Source organism: Pavona decussata, unplaced genomic scaffold (assembly GCF_977016875.1).
Source record: "Pavona decussata unplaced genomic scaffold, jaPavDecu1.1 SCAFFOLD_215, whole genome shotgun sequence".
Lineage (NCBI taxonomy): Eukaryota > Metazoa > Cnidaria > Anthozoa > Scleractinia > Agariciidae > Pavona > Pavona decussata.
Window position 1 is genome coordinate 1,969,635 of NW_028145620.1, and position 15,366 is coordinate 1,985,000.

At 39.3% G+C, this 15,366-nt stretch overlaps 1 protein-coding gene across 3 annotated transcripts in view; it reads left to right on the forward strand.

The window, feature by feature from the left end:
• The first annotated feature begins 277 nt into the window (after nt 1–277).
• The window catches only part of LOC146459961 (N-acetyllactosaminide beta-1,6-N-acetylglucosaminyl-transferase-like), a 46,180-nt gene continuing 31,091 nt past the window's right edge, over nt 278–15,366 (forward strand). The window contains exons 1-4 of one of the 3 annotated variants that reach the window (XM_085088821.1): nt 285–697; nt 4,741–5,208; nt 7,328–7,360; nt 8,240–9,824. In XM_085088821.1, the coding sequence (XP_084944947.1) occupies nt 4,753–5,208; nt 7,328–7,360; nt 8,240–9,316 (1,566 nt within the window). In that variant the 5' untranslated portion in view covers nt 285–697; nt 4,741–4,752 and the 3' untranslated portion in view covers nt 9,317–9,824. Of the gene's footprint in view, nt 698–4,740; nt 5,209–7,327; nt 7,361–8,239; nt 9,825–15,366 lie in introns of those variants that run through there. The other 2 variants (XM_085088823.1, XM_085088822.1) reach the window with 2 other exon arrangements.

Sequence of the window (15,366 nt, forward strand, 5' to 3'; positions counted from 1 at the left end):
ACTTTTAAAGTTACTTTGTACTGGAATTGACCTATCCGGAAGACTTTAGAAAGTATCAATCGTCTTTGTAGCGAAGGACATTGACATTTGCGGATGTTAACATCACGATTTACTGAATTTTCTTTGTCATGTTTGTAATGGCAATGGAGGAGTGTTACTTACTTTGTAAAGTATTTTAAATTAAAATCGGTTGTTTTATTAGAGTGAAATGCCAGGTCATGACGTGTCACAGGCGTTTTGGTTTTCGAAAGTTAGCGCGAGTGGCTGTATTAACGGGGTGAAATTATAAAGGATTGTACTGTTTGGGATTTCAAAATGTGGTCGTTGACCGTATTAACGGGTGACCGTGTTAACGAGGGTTTTTTTTTTTTATAAGAAATTATATGGCCCTTTTGCCGGGCCAAAAAAAATTGGCCGTAATAACGAGGTGACCGTATTACCGAGGTGGCCGTAAGGCGGGGTTCCACTGTAAATTGATTTTTTTGACCGTGGCAGCACTCCCTTAAACAATAGGCCTCCTGTAGTGTTCGAGGAAAAATTATAGATGCTAAGGTATGCGTCTCGCCATGACAGACGGATGACGCTCAAGAAAAGGTCGAAATGGGTAGATGAGGTGCTTTCGATGGACTCTGCAGGCTTCACTCTCTCAATCCTGTTGACAGCATCCATCTCAGTCTTTGCAACTGCCAATTCTTTGGTGAGTTTGAGTTTTGCAATTTATTTACACCCTCTTTGAGCGCCTTTTTAATACTTCTTTTTATCTTGTGTCAACAAGCATTTATCACTCAGTCTTTAATTTTGCGAATCTCGTTGCCGCTGCCGCCTTTCCATCCTTGATGAACGACTTCGACGCTCTACTCAATATTTTAAAGCTTTTATTGATATTACCAGATTTGTTGGATTTTGATTTCGAGGATCACAAATTTGTCTTCACAAAATTCTTGTTTTCTCTCCGACATTTGAATGTTTGCTTCCCTCAGCACGTTGTCACGTTTCGAATTTCTCAAGGGCTAAGCAGCGTTTTGCTTCTAAATCTCGAGCACTATGCAACGCATTGTTAAGTCGGTCCAGTATTGCGGTTAAAATTTCCCCGTTCTCGGTTCTCGTAACAAAGAATCGTGGGATTGGATGATTCCGAGAGGAATCTGAATGTTGATACACGCATCAGAATTTCAGACATTTCATAATTAGGTAGAAGGCCTTTGATCTTTATATGGAATTTTAATTTATGCTCATTCCCCTTCAACGTTTTCCGACATTTTTCGTTCTTTTTCGTGCAACGCTGCTATCTCCGGATTTTTGAAGCCTAAAAATGTCATGGAGCTTTTCTAAGCTTAGTCGGTTGGAACTCAACTTTTCTTGGTATCACATTTCTAAGATATCGATGTGCTAAGACATAAATTTTCTTACTGTCCTTCTTACAATCACTTTTATGTCGTCAATGGTCTATTCATTCCAAGCACGTCAAGGTGTCATAGGGGCACTATCACGGAGTCTGTGCTGTATCTGAAAACTGCTCAAATATTTGATTAAGTTGCTCTAAGAATGGTGTCGCTTCCTTTCACGCTGGATACACGTAGATGAAGAACCTTTCTGTGCGGTTCAGGTACGTACTGGTCCATCTTTCGAGGCGCAGTTGAAGAAGTAAGTAGACACCAATTCAAACAATTCAACCGGCAATTAAAAAACCATACCGATTTGTAGTTGTCGCTTGCACGGGAAAATTTCTTTATTCAGCCCACTTCTTGAATGATGCGTTCATAGCAAGAGAGGATGAAGGTAAGAGAGGTAATCCTCCATATAGGCCCTCTTTCCATCGTAATCCCTCTTAAGTTATTTTTAGATCTCCCGCGAGATCCAGTGTCCCAAGAGTCTTAGGTGATAGCCAATCATATATCCTGAATTTTACCCGCGTTGACAGCTGAGCCGATTCCCTCGCAATGTTACGCGTCTTTCGCGAATTGATCTTAAAACAAATGGCGGAACATGCTTACAGGAAGCGGTGCCTGTATATGTTTTGTGGACGAATGCGAGTTTAAAGTGGCTGTATTTGGACAACGCACATTGGAAAAGAATCGCTCCGGCATGATTTGTTTTAAAGCCCAGCTGTGCGGAAATTATGCAAGAATATTACAAATACAAACATCTAAACCTACTGTAGGCACGAATTTTGATATTTTTATCGCAGTGAGTACTAGACCCCTTCAGTCATTCAAATCTACGTTCTATTTACTTTCTAATCACGTATGTAGCTAAGAGATTCGTTGGAAGAAACGCGAGAAACAAATCTTTTTTCATGCAAGAGTGTTACATTTAGCTGTCGAACTTATGTCATAATATGTAGTCCCGTCGAAACATTGAAACCCGCGATTGAACAGACGAGTATAAACATCACCTCCGGCTCGAATTTTGATATTTTTATCTCAGTGAGTTCAAAATCCCTTCAGTCATTCAAATCTACGTTCTATTTACTTTCTAATCACGTATGTAGCTAAGAGATTCGTTGGAAGAAACGCGAGAAACAAATCTTTTTTTCATGCAAGAGTGTTACATTTAGCTGTCGAAACATTGAAACCCGCGATTGAACAGACGAGTATAAACATCACCTCCGGCTCGAATTTGGAAATTTTTATCTCAGTGAGTTCAAAATCCCTTTGGTCCTTGAAATCTACATTCCATTAGCTTTGTAATTGCGCATGTAGTTAAGAGATTCGTTGGAAGAAACGCGAGAAACAAATCTTTTTTCATGCAAGAGTGTTACATTTTAATAGCTGTCGAAACATTGAAAGCCGCGATTGAACAGACGAGTATAAACATACCAACCGCCGGCACAAATTTTAATATTTTATCGCAGTGAGTACAAAATTTCTTCAGTCATGGAAATCTACGTCCTATTTACTTTTAATAATCACGTATGTAGTTAAGAGATTCGTTAAAAGAAACGCGAGAAACAAATTTTTTTCTCACGCAAGAGTGTTACATTTAGCTGTCAAAACATTGAAAGCCGCGATTGAACAGACGAGTGCAAACATCAGAACCTCCGCACGAATTTTAGTATTTTTATCTCACTGAGTTCAAATCCGGCTTTGGTCATTGAAATCTACATTCCATTAGCTTTCTAATCACGCATGTAGCCAAGAGATTCTTTAAAAGAAAGGCGAGAAACAAATCGTAGCTTTATTTTTGCAAGAGTGTTACATTATATTTGAATTGAAGCCGCGATTGAACAGATGAGCATAAACATCACGACCGCGGCACGAAAAATCTTGATATTTTTGTCACAGTGAGTTTAAAGTCTCTTCGGACATTCAAATCTACATTCTATTAGCTTTCAAATCACGTATATTACTAAGAGATTCGTTGCAAGTAACGCGAGAAACAATTTCTTTTATGGAAGTGTACGATTATGATTAGCCGTTGTAAAATTAATGACGGTGAAAGACACGTAACACGCGAGGTAACATAATCCGCGAAAAATTCGATACCCTCTAAAAATAACTTTAGAGGGATTACGATGGGGATAGGGCCTATATGAGCGATTACCTCTCTTACCTTCATCCTCTCTTGGTTCATAGCTCATAACCCTTCTGTGCTTAGCTGATCAAAATCTAACAACCGTATTCCAGTTGTCAATAATGTTTATGTATTTCTTTTTGGAGAATATAGGTTTTACTGAAAACCTTGCCCTCGACAACATAATTCATGTACATTTCTTGTGGAGGTCAAGTGTCGTGTAACCATGGGGAACGATAGGAATATTAATATACAAATGTTATGATAGGTTTTGTGCCTCTAACGGTGGATTTGTCAGCACTAGCTCGGCAAGCGACTTTATATATACCCCGCTGTGAGGATGCGGAATTACAGGTCTAGTAATCATTTTACAGCTTTTGCTAGCAAAGACGAAATAAGTGGGAAGAAAGTCAGTGGAGCAAACACTTGACAGCCAGCACTCGTACAAGCTGCTAGAGGAAGAGTCGGCAGCAAACTGATTGACGCTTCTTTCAAAAACATGGCAACTTTCTTTATTGAGTATGATGAATTTCCAGTTTACTTTGGAAAGCTCAAAATATACTTTGAAATGCAAAGTAACTTCTTAAGCAAATATGAGTTCTATTGAAATGATAATTACCAGTTGCAGATGCTCTGTTGTTTAAGTAACGAATGTTCATTTGATAGTGTTACCGACGTTATTCACAGGCTATATGTGCCGCAAAGGCGACCCTGGTTTCTCGTAGGCACATGATTGTTTCAGACTACGTTACTTCTTATTTGTTAAATTAGCTCACCCGTGGAAACGTTGTTCACTGCTGGTTCGGTAGTAGTATATTTCTCACGTGACTTCCCATTGAGTTGACGGCAAAGTTCGGAATTGAACAAAACTGCGGGTTCTTCCGTTAGTATACGTAATTACGTTTTCTCGAACTGAGAAATACTTGTTTATGGTTTAAATAGAATATCCGAAACGGGTGACTAAAATTCTTATATCCTTAGACTTATCCTTGACGATCAGTAAGATCGGCAAGCGGTATCTATACAATCTGAGAAACCATAACAGTGACCCATACATACTTGGAATTAGAACAGCTAGGATGAAGGTTATGTTGATGACCATTGTTAATTGACTGCGTTGTTTTTTGTCGTCCAGATGATCGACACAATTTCTACACTTGCTACTGACGGTAATTGTTTGCTTCATTTCGTTCATTCATTATTTGAACTGATTTTTTTTTTCTTCAGGAACAAACTTGAATGTCTCGGTCAAAGGAAAAAACTGTTGTGTTGCTATGTTTCGCTTTGGTTGTGGTCTCTTTCGTGATTGTCCAAAAATCAGACTTGCTGATTACAAAGGCAAAACACAAAGATCTTCGGAAGACATCGAGGCCGCCACAAGTAAAAGCTCTTCTGAATGTAGCGACACCACAATTGAGTGATCTTCTGAATACATCGAGTCCCAAAGTGGAAGGTCTATTGAACAAACGGAAGCCAACAAACGAACGTTCCTGGAACAAGCGAGGGCTAAACATGGAAGGCCATTTGAAGGTACCGAAGTCAAAGGAAAATAGTCCTTCGGATATGCTGGAGTCAGCGACTCCAGAAGAAGCAAATGTTCTACAGAATAAACCGAAGCCAAGGATGGAAGGCATTCCAAATACACCGCTTGAGACGTTACAGATGGAAGGGATCTCGGCCACTTCCAAGCCAAAGGTAATGGCAACAAATCACAAATGCCCTCACGGTTGCGTTTCAAAAGGTCTGGTTTTTGTAATTATTATTTTAATTTTTATTTTATGGCGTGACACTAGCTAGCGTGCCCCGCAGGCTTTTCCTCAATGTCTCTGTTTACAAAAGTTTGGCGTACTTTCCACGTGAAACTGAAACTATTTCTATGTCTAAAATAATTGGTTTTCGTTGTTTCTATAAAGTTGAGGTAAATAGGTGGAAATTGAACACGACAAGAAAGGCTGTGGAGAAGACGATTGTTCACAACCTCCCAAGTTTTTCCAAACTGTCAAGATTGTTTCATTAATTTTAGGACTATTTAAACAATAGAGTGTTTCTGTCGAGGGACTATTGGCTAATAGTTGCCCCGTGGAGATTTGATGTTATTTAAGCAAATATTAGACGAGTTGGAATAAGAACAACACATCCTTATGAAAAGCAGTGAGGTTTCTATCAAAACAGTCATCTCCAGCCTCGTTTCCACTCAAAGGCTAGGTCACTCGATCACTTAAACCAATCAGACTAGCAGAATAATTCCCTATAGCATTAAAAAGGAGCTCAATCCATTCGAAATCGAAAAGCACTTTTTAATATTTTGTGTTTGCGGTGAAATAAATTTGAGACGTGAAATCTTTATGATTAAAACAAATGATTAAAACAAATGTTTATTCAGCCGTGCCGTATAACGTGTTTTTCAAAATTATTTTAATCTAGCGAAACGCGTTAGCACAGGGTAAGAGTTTCGGTCGTTATTCCATTACGTTGTTAGGACCGAAAGCTGTTTAAATACAATCAACTTTCTGTAAACATGATGTTGATCCAGGAAACTAGCAATATTTGCTTATTCCCAATGTAATATCCTAGAACCTACTCATACGTTATCAGCCGTTCCAATTTCAGAGTCAAAAGCCGCTTTTTAATAATAGATTTTTAATAATGGCTTTTCCAGTTATTTGCTCTGCTGTTAATTTAATTTTAGCTAGAAGGCTTCCCAACGTGTATTCGCATTTGTGAACATATACGCACGATTAAATAAGAAAACGTTGCCTAAGGCGCTTTCCATTTTCGGTTAGAGACTTCGGAAAATTTTTCGGTGTCAAATGGAAAGGGCCCTTTTACCAGTCGTTCAAACTTGCAACCTCATTGGTTGGTCAAAAAGCGTACGTGATGACGCTAAAATGACGCAAGAAGACAACTAAAAGGAAATATAAATTTACAGTAAATGGAAAGGTAATTTCCATTCCAACTGGTCGGAACAGAAAAGGTGGAATATCTCCAAAGGTACGGTGACGGTGTTTATATAGTGAGCAGTGGAGCTACGCTATTGATAGGCCCTTCGCCTTCTCCTTCAGCCTCAAGTCAAGACGTCTAGTACTTTTTTTCTAGTTTTTTTTTTTTTCAGGCTTTCTTTTCGCAACTGCCTAAGCTGCGTAAATAACTGCGAGGGTCATCTTTCATCTTTCCTTCTATTTCATCTTTCACCCGCAGTTCAAATATATGTTTCATGTATTCATATTTAGTACTCTAGTACCATAAATATTTATTAGTAGAGGAGGCCTTTGCAGGCAGGCATTGAAAAATAACTCCATCGCTTCAAAGAGAACAATCTGTCAAATCAAGCGAGCAGGGTCTCTTTTTTTAAAAACAAGGCAGTGGATAACACTTTAATTTTTCACATAGGACCCTTTTGCACTAGGGTGCCAAAATTTGTTTGTCACCAAGAAAAGTCATGACAAATTTGCCTTGAAATTCTGGCAAAATATTCACAAAACCACACACGTCAGTCTGACAGTGATACAGTGAGATCTTGTCGTTATATTCGTATGGTTCCTTTTGTATAACTCTCCTCTCCTTCAAATTTCAAAATTCTTTAGAGTGACACAACAGAACTACGCGGAGAAAGCGCTAAAGATGCTTCTTACGTATAGTACTCTACCAAGAACTCACAAGAAATGAGCCAAATTAATTTCCACGTTGTTTGAGACCCGTAATCACTAGGAAATCGTTAAATTTTGGCGCTTATGCGGATGGGCCAAAAGAAAGCATTCTTGCTATGTTTCTACATAGATAAACTCAGTGACGTTTTGTACCTTTTCTCCATCAGAAACACAAATGGTTTTATCCACCTAAAGAAAAGGTAATATATGAAAGAAATGATTAATGTATTAACCATTATGAGGCTCTTTCCCTTTTTTCACAACTGGACAGGAAGGTTAGTCAGACCGCAAACGGAAAGCAACAATCTGAACTGCTGTTTACTTACGCGGCTTATAACATAGAGATTACTGAATGCTGATTGGTCGAAACAAAGGGCATTGTTTCTCGTTCGGGTGTTGCGTAAAATTCTTGATTCTTTGTCACGCAGGTTAATGTCGGTTAAAGTTCATTTAATAGCGCTGTAGGTGCAGTCCATGGCCGGTCATCCTTTTTATTTTCTTCTTCTATCTCGAGACAATAAATGTTCTAAAAGAGGGTCTCAATGGGGGGATAGCTTTGACGGTTGACGGTTTAAATTTAAGGGCTATTTACGGTTGACGGTTATCAAGGGGAAATTTCTTCCATGAGTTGAAGTTAATATTAACTTTTGTGCTTTTTAATATGAAAATGGTGTTCTGGAAGTGTTTTGTGGTCAGTAGCACGTTATCAATGTAGTAGAAACCAGAGTTTCTTCCAGACGGAAGTTAGTTGTGATGTAAGTTTAAACGCAAATTAAGTCGTAGAGATCATAAAGTGAGTATATTTAGGAACATGTTTTAAAATTGGTTTATCACTTAAAACTATTCTTTGAGAGCCAGAAGTCCGGAATGAGCAACTGAGATAGGGCTGATTTTAAAGACCTTCAAACCTTTTGACGGCTAAAAACAACTGCTTTTTTGACGGTTGACGGGTAAATTTTAGGCTGTTTGACGGCTGACGGCTAACCCAATTGAGGCCCTCCTAAATCAACTGGGTAACAAAATTATCCTAACTGCTTTACTTCTGTATGAGAGGTGATTTGCAGTTTTCTTTATTGCAGGAATCAAAATGGAAAAGATGCAAAAGACTTATATCTGGCAAAGAAAAACTGAACACAATCGGCATCTCTTTGAATGACTCAGAAATCTTCGACATTTACAACACGAACCAAGATTGCGCCCATCTTTTACAAATGCGATTTGGTCATCCTCTTGTGACAAAAGAGGAGATGCAGCTGCCAATCTCTTATGCTTTTACAATATACAAAGGTGCACGTCTGTTTGAGCGCATTCTCCAAGCTATCTACATGCCTAACAACGTTTACTGCATTCACATCGACAAGAAATCGCCAGAGGTCTTTCATAGAGCTATACGCGCCATAATTCGCTGTCTGCCAAATGTATTTATCTCAGACGTGAGCACTGATGTTATCTGGGGACATTTTTCAGTAGTTCAAGCTCAGCTCAATTGTATGGAGGAGCTTTTACAGTCACCAGTTAAATGGAAATATTACATTAGTTTGGTTGGACAGGATTTTCCTCTTTACGATAACAAAGAAATTGTAAGAGCTTTAAATGCTCTCAAAAACCACAACAGCATAGCGAGTTTGGCTATGCCCAAACGGCATGTGAATCGAACTAAGTTTGTCCATATATTAAAGAATCATGGTCGTATAGTGAAGACAAGAAAGCCAAAATCATCACCCCCACACAATATTTCAATATTTAAAGGATCAACCCACATTGTCGCAATAAGAGAATTTGTTAACTTTGTACTTCACAGCAAGATAGGGAAGGATTTCCTTGAATTCTTAAAAGATACTAAAGTCCCGGATGAAACGCTGTACGCATCTCTACAACAGCATCCGCTGGCCCCAGGTGGTATCCATGGCAAACAACCAGAGTGGATACCACGTGCCTTGATTTGGAGGTCGCATCATAATGAAATTTGTCATGGGACCTGGGTACGATCTCTATGTTGGATCACCGTCGAAGATTTGCGATGGGTTCTGGCGAAAGAAAAGCAAAGGAAACTGTTCGTTCACAAAATCCCGTTTAACTTCAGCGAAGATCTAATAGAATGTATTCTTGTAGCAAGGCAAGGACGAAAATACAGAACCTCCGTCTGGAAACAATGACCTGAAACTAAAAGAAGCTGAGAATTAAATTCCCTTAAAAAATAAAAAGGGTCAATAGATAAACAACAACAACTTATTGCCTTTGCCTAAACACATTTCTTATAAACATTATTGAATTACAAAAATTCTTCCACTAGCAAATAATATCTCACCGATTAAAAGGCGTGTAGTAAAAGTATCGACACATTCAGTCGAAAATCTTAGACAGTTTTCTGTAATCTAGCTTCGGAAATGTTAGAGAATGATCGAAAAAATCTCATATGACCTTCAGGCAACCTTTGGACCGTGGACGGGAGCCGATTAAGTTCACGGCGACTTTGAAACTGAACTGAACATTTTCATATTTGAGCAAAAGTCTAATGATATCAGGACTTTTTCAGAAATGTATCTAGGAAAAATTTGATGTAGTCGGTTACTGTTGGTTGACTTTGATGTTACCATGGCAACCAATTTTTCGACAGGCAGTTTTTCAGAAAATAAATCTTTTGTTTGAAATTGAAAAAGTTAATTTTTTCTCTCAAAGTTATATATTTTTAGCCCTTATTAGTGTTCCTTTACTGGTTTTGGTTACTTTTCGTTCAATTTTGGTGGTTTTCTGAAGTTTTGGGGAAAATCCACAAATCCAAGATGGTCGCCACTTGGCACACAAGCTCGACCTACACGTCATATGACGTGACTGCTTCGCGTTGTATACCTCAAAGGAGACATCTTTGGACGTACTTTCTATATCCTATAAGTCTCACTGTCATAGCTTTTATACTTGAGAAGCTATAATTATGGAGGGGGCGACAATCAGCCCGGTTTCTGAAACAATAAACATGTAGAGGCGGTTTATTTGAAAGGCAACAGACAAGTATTTTCTGTAAAGGCTTTCGACAGCAGCGTTTACATATTAGATATATTAATTGTCAAGCGCTAATCGCCTCAAGTCAGGCACGCGCTTTTTTGTCGCGACATCCTCTAAAGGCCTAAAGATCGGCTATGCTCGTCGCTGCGTGTTTGATAGTTTTCACCGCTTTAACACCTATAGAGTATCTGTTTTCCCATTTAACCCTCGTTTTAACCCTCGTTTTTTTTTCTTTACAAAAGGAATTTGGAACGAGAATTTAACTTACAGTATCAGTCTATCATAAACCGGCTAACTTCACCGGCCCCTCACCTTACATTCAGTGCATGTGATATATGCTGTTTTTGATCTCTTAGACGACCGATATTCCTGAACGAAATCACTTTAAAATATACACTAGAAGTATAGAGACACGTTCAGAGCAAAATGACAACACCTGTATAGCACAAACGATGTCCAGTTAGCTCATAACCTCTGCCAATACCAGCCACACGGATACCAAGTTTGGTGGCAACTGAAAATACAGCGACCTATCCATACTGATTTTCGCCCATCAATTTTTTTAGGCGGCAATCGAAATCAACTAAAACTGAGGGTTTCAGAAAATCCACTTTCGTGGGTTACACGTGAATTAATGTATGGGGCGTCATTTCCTCCAAAAACTGGAAATTTCTTGGAATACAATCGTGGACAAAGCTCGTTTTAAAAGAAAACTGCAAATTTAGTGCATATATTTCAACCTTCCTTAATGAAAACACCTCCCAATGGAGGCTTAAGCCTGATCTAGATGGTACATAAATACACTGTGCATGTATGCATGCATACATACCATAATCACATTCATATGACTTTGTTAATGACTGTCGCATGTGATATCTGTAGCGCGTGCTGCTCGTGTCATGCTAACGGCGTATGATTTTTAGCATGACACGAGCAGCAACGAGAATGAAGTGAATGACGAGAGTTGCGGCAACTCTCGTCATTCAACAATGCAAATCCTATAAAACAATTCAAATTGTAGGCCAGTCATCAAGTTTTTAATGCATACAACAAAGTCATACTGTCTAGATTGGTTTTGAGACTTCCCTGAAACATGCCACTGATAACCAGGAGAAAAAATTGCCTTGCACCTTCAAATGAATGATTCATGCTGTCTGCCGTTTTGGAATCTAATGAACTCTTAGATAGATTTTACTAGTGGCCCTTAATCTAGAAGTCTAAGGTACATTAAGCAACCAGCGGGAAACGTGTTTGGCCTGTCCCGTTTTCAAATATTTGTTGCAGTCTCACGTTGTGGTACGTGAGTAGCAATGCTCTTCAGAGTTTGATGACAGCAAAGTTGATAGGAAAGGTAGCCCTCACCATTCTGATTGTGAGAAAAAAGGGGGGAAAAAAGGAAAAAGAGCAATCTCTAAAAAGGAATCGCTAACGACTTACTGACTCACGTGATTCGCGGGAAACTTTAAAACCGTCTTAAACGGAACGATGTCGTCGTTATGATGGAAAGAAATAGAAGAAATGATCTTACAGCTAATATTTCTCGCGTGACCAAAGATCAGTACTCAGATTTGCAGTGGGAATTACATCCAACTGAAAATGCCTTTTTTTCGTCGAGATAAGGGGCGTGAAAAAAATTATGAGCTGACCGGGATCGGGATCGGGCTAAAACAGCGGTCGGGATTTCGGGATTGAGGGACAATTTTGTTGGGGATGGCGGGATTGAAGAACCCTATTGGGTACCCTCAAAAATGCCCAAGTAATTTGGAAAAGACACAAATTCCCCTCGAATGACCGAACAGATAAAAATATTATAGCGCGGCCTAAAATGAACCTACAGAGCTTTAAAGGCACTCCAGATAGCCTAAAATAGCGTTTCAAAGGATCTGGGGAGGATGGCTCCAGACCCCCCTACAAACTCGCGACCCCGACGCTCGTTTTCAAGCCTCCCCCCTCCCCCCCCCCCCCCTCAAGTTGACAACAGGGTCCAACGTTCCTGTCAATTCAGCTGTCAATTCCGTTAATTCTGTTTTAACTGACTTATTTTCCTTTAAGATATTTGCTATTGACGTTTGAATATTCGCTAGCATTTCTCGAATTTCTCGAATTTTCTGTCATCTCCGTATTCTCGGCCAGCTTCACTCGCGGTAGTCTCCTACCCAGCCGTTCTTAGTATCGTCACGCGTCACGCAACGCTGGGGAGGGGCGTTGCGTGACGCGTGACGACACTAAGAACGGCTCGAAGGAGACTACACTCGCGGCCATATTGCTTCGTTTGGCGTCACTGAAGTCTTCTTCCACTTCTAAAGAGCCTTGATCACCTCGTTTGTTCTTGCGGCCTTTTCTTGTCATCGGAGCTTAACAGGCACTTACTTTTCATCACCAAGGGTAAAGGAGTATGGAGACAGATTTTGTTCCGCTCATTCGACACGTCCGACTCGGACGAACGCTGAGTGCATGCTCCCCTTACACTGCAATATGAAAAATTATACTTTCAAGGAACAAGAAGCTGTGGTCCCTCGTTTTCATCCGTTTTTTTTAATGATTGCATGGAATTTCAATTTCAACCACCGTTATTACTGAAAAATTTCCTTTCTCATAGAAAACGCTCAAAAACATCACTTTTCTGATAGCGTGGGGTAAACTTTTCACAATTCAATTCGTTTACCGCACAGTCACGGAATGAATACTTTAAATCAACAGATCCACTCAATACATTTTTACTTTACAATTCGCAAACACTAAAGATTGTTAAAACTGGAATTCTCATTATCATCCTTGATCTTAAGGATGGTGTAAACGGACGGACGTTGACATTTACCTCCCGGCTAAGATCACCTTGTTGTTTGCGTGCGATGGCGATTCTAACGGGAACTTTTCGCTGTCTAGGAACTTGTAGGTGCGGACACTCAGTCTCCATAATTTACGCCTCCATAAATTGTCCATGGGATGGTGTTTTGTTCGAGGGATCCTGGATGAAACTTGAAGGAGCCAGAGAACATTGCACGGAACTTCAAACTCCTGAGGAAACTCGATATCAGCACAAGCTCGACTGCCTAATATTTTTAAAAGATGCTCTTCATCCGTGAGTTCAAACAGAAAGCAATGTGATATATTGTATCCACGCGAAGTTGTTTATTAATTATCCCATACTTCATTGTTTCTTTCTACACCTTTTAGCGTTTTTATTACTGTTAATATCTAATCACTTGTCATCATGTGAGTCGCGTGAGGTTATTTATTGGTCTTTATTCTACTAGCTTTTTATGCCCCTATTTCTAATGTTTCGATATAAATACTTTAGCACTCTCAGGCACTTTGGCGACTTAGTTATTCAAAGACATTACAATTGCGCATTAATATGCATCGTTTATTCTAAGTTATCCTCAACACCGAACTTGGTAGTTGGTACGGACCGTTGAACGGTAGAACCGATGATCGTTTTTAGCGTTTATTTTAATAATTAAATCTCGCTCCAAGAACTCACTGGTTCGAAGAAATCGAATAAACACGACGAGATTCACGAGGTGCTGAAATACCGGACCCCTACTGGTTTCGCGTTTGTCTGTAAACATGGCGCATCCAGCGCTGCACAGAGTGATAGTTCTGGCCCTGAACTAAAAGACGTACTGTAAAGCGTCGTGCACTCAAAGCTATAAAGCGATGGTACTCGCAATAGCTCTTTTCAATGTCAAAACAGGAAACAGTCCGGTTTGTCGCGTCCAACCAGGGTTGTTTATGTAAAAACGGTAAAAATATTCACACAAAATGTTTCCGCTTAATTAATGCCCAAGGAAACGGGAAAACACTGCTACGGTTCAGACTCACTACAAATCACAGGAAATACAATTCAAACTGTTTTTCGCAATCAACTTATCAGCACCAAGGTTTTCATATATGCAATTGTTGTTAGGTCAAAGCCGCAAATCTAAACAATGATCACCTTCCTTTCAAAAGTATGCTTTGAATTATGTTCCGTATCCAGATCTTTCTTTATTCAACCAGTGCCGCTGGTTATAAATTTCCCAAAACTTAAAAAATCTCCATATTTCCACTTACTGCCCAAAGAGCCACGCTATACTTGCATTTAAAATACTACTACCAAATGGCCTGTTTTGTACTCTCAGAGGGTAGGAACTTTTTCATTAAACATCAGTTGAAAAAGCGTATACGGTCAGTCTCTTTCACGAAACTGTCTCCTTGCTATCTAACTATTTTTCGCTAGTTATTAGGAAGCTTCCGACCTCATCATATAACACTCCTAAGCGGTGCAAGGAATTGTTATCAACCCAAGCAGCCTCATGCCTCAGGAAAATGGTATACAAACATTCAGTTGGTCATGCCAAGATTACATTCCTCAAGGTCTTCTAATTACAGCGAATTTCCGTAGAGTAAAAGTTTGATATTTGTTTTCTCGCCGTCAGTTAACACTTCGAACTTGATACCAATACTTTGCTCCTCGAATTTAAGGTGTTGCCTTAGTTATTCTGTGTGATCACGTTCTTTGCTAATTAAAAGAGCCGCTATTCATCAATGGTGACTCAAAGAAGCCTAAAACAAAGAACGTCTTTATTTCCAGGGGCGTTGGAACCCACTTACTTAAATAAACCTAAATAATGGACTGTCACTGAGGCATCAATCAAGTCGAATTTGGATGACGCCATATAGTGTGACAGGTAGAATCAATTCTGGCTCGGCATTTTTCATTTCATATTTCAAAACCTTCCTGACACAAAAGTACCTCCAATATGCAATTATTGAGTCCGAGAACAAATAATACTGCTTCCTCTGTTAAAGCACAGAACCCCCTCATTTTTCTCATTTTTACCTGTACGACTCAGATACGCTGGACCTACTTTAGCAAACCTTTTTTTTTTTTTTTTTTTAAGGGATTACTCTAGTGTCCCTGTTTTTATGATAGAATCTTAATAATCTGGATTGCGTTTCCAAATTATTTCCCCCATGCCGTTTTGCCGGCATGCACAAAGGCAAGGAAAAGAAAAGAATTGCTCTCTTACATGGGAACTGGGGTATAATTAGAATACTAAGAACAAATGACGTGGTCAACTGTGTTGATGAAACCAACCATTCGTATAATCGGGATCAGTCAGAAGTAAGTTTAACTCTAGCGATTAATTTTAGGAAAAGAGTGGAGATTGAGTGAACCAGTATACTTCTTTTTACAGTATACTTTAGCGGTATACCA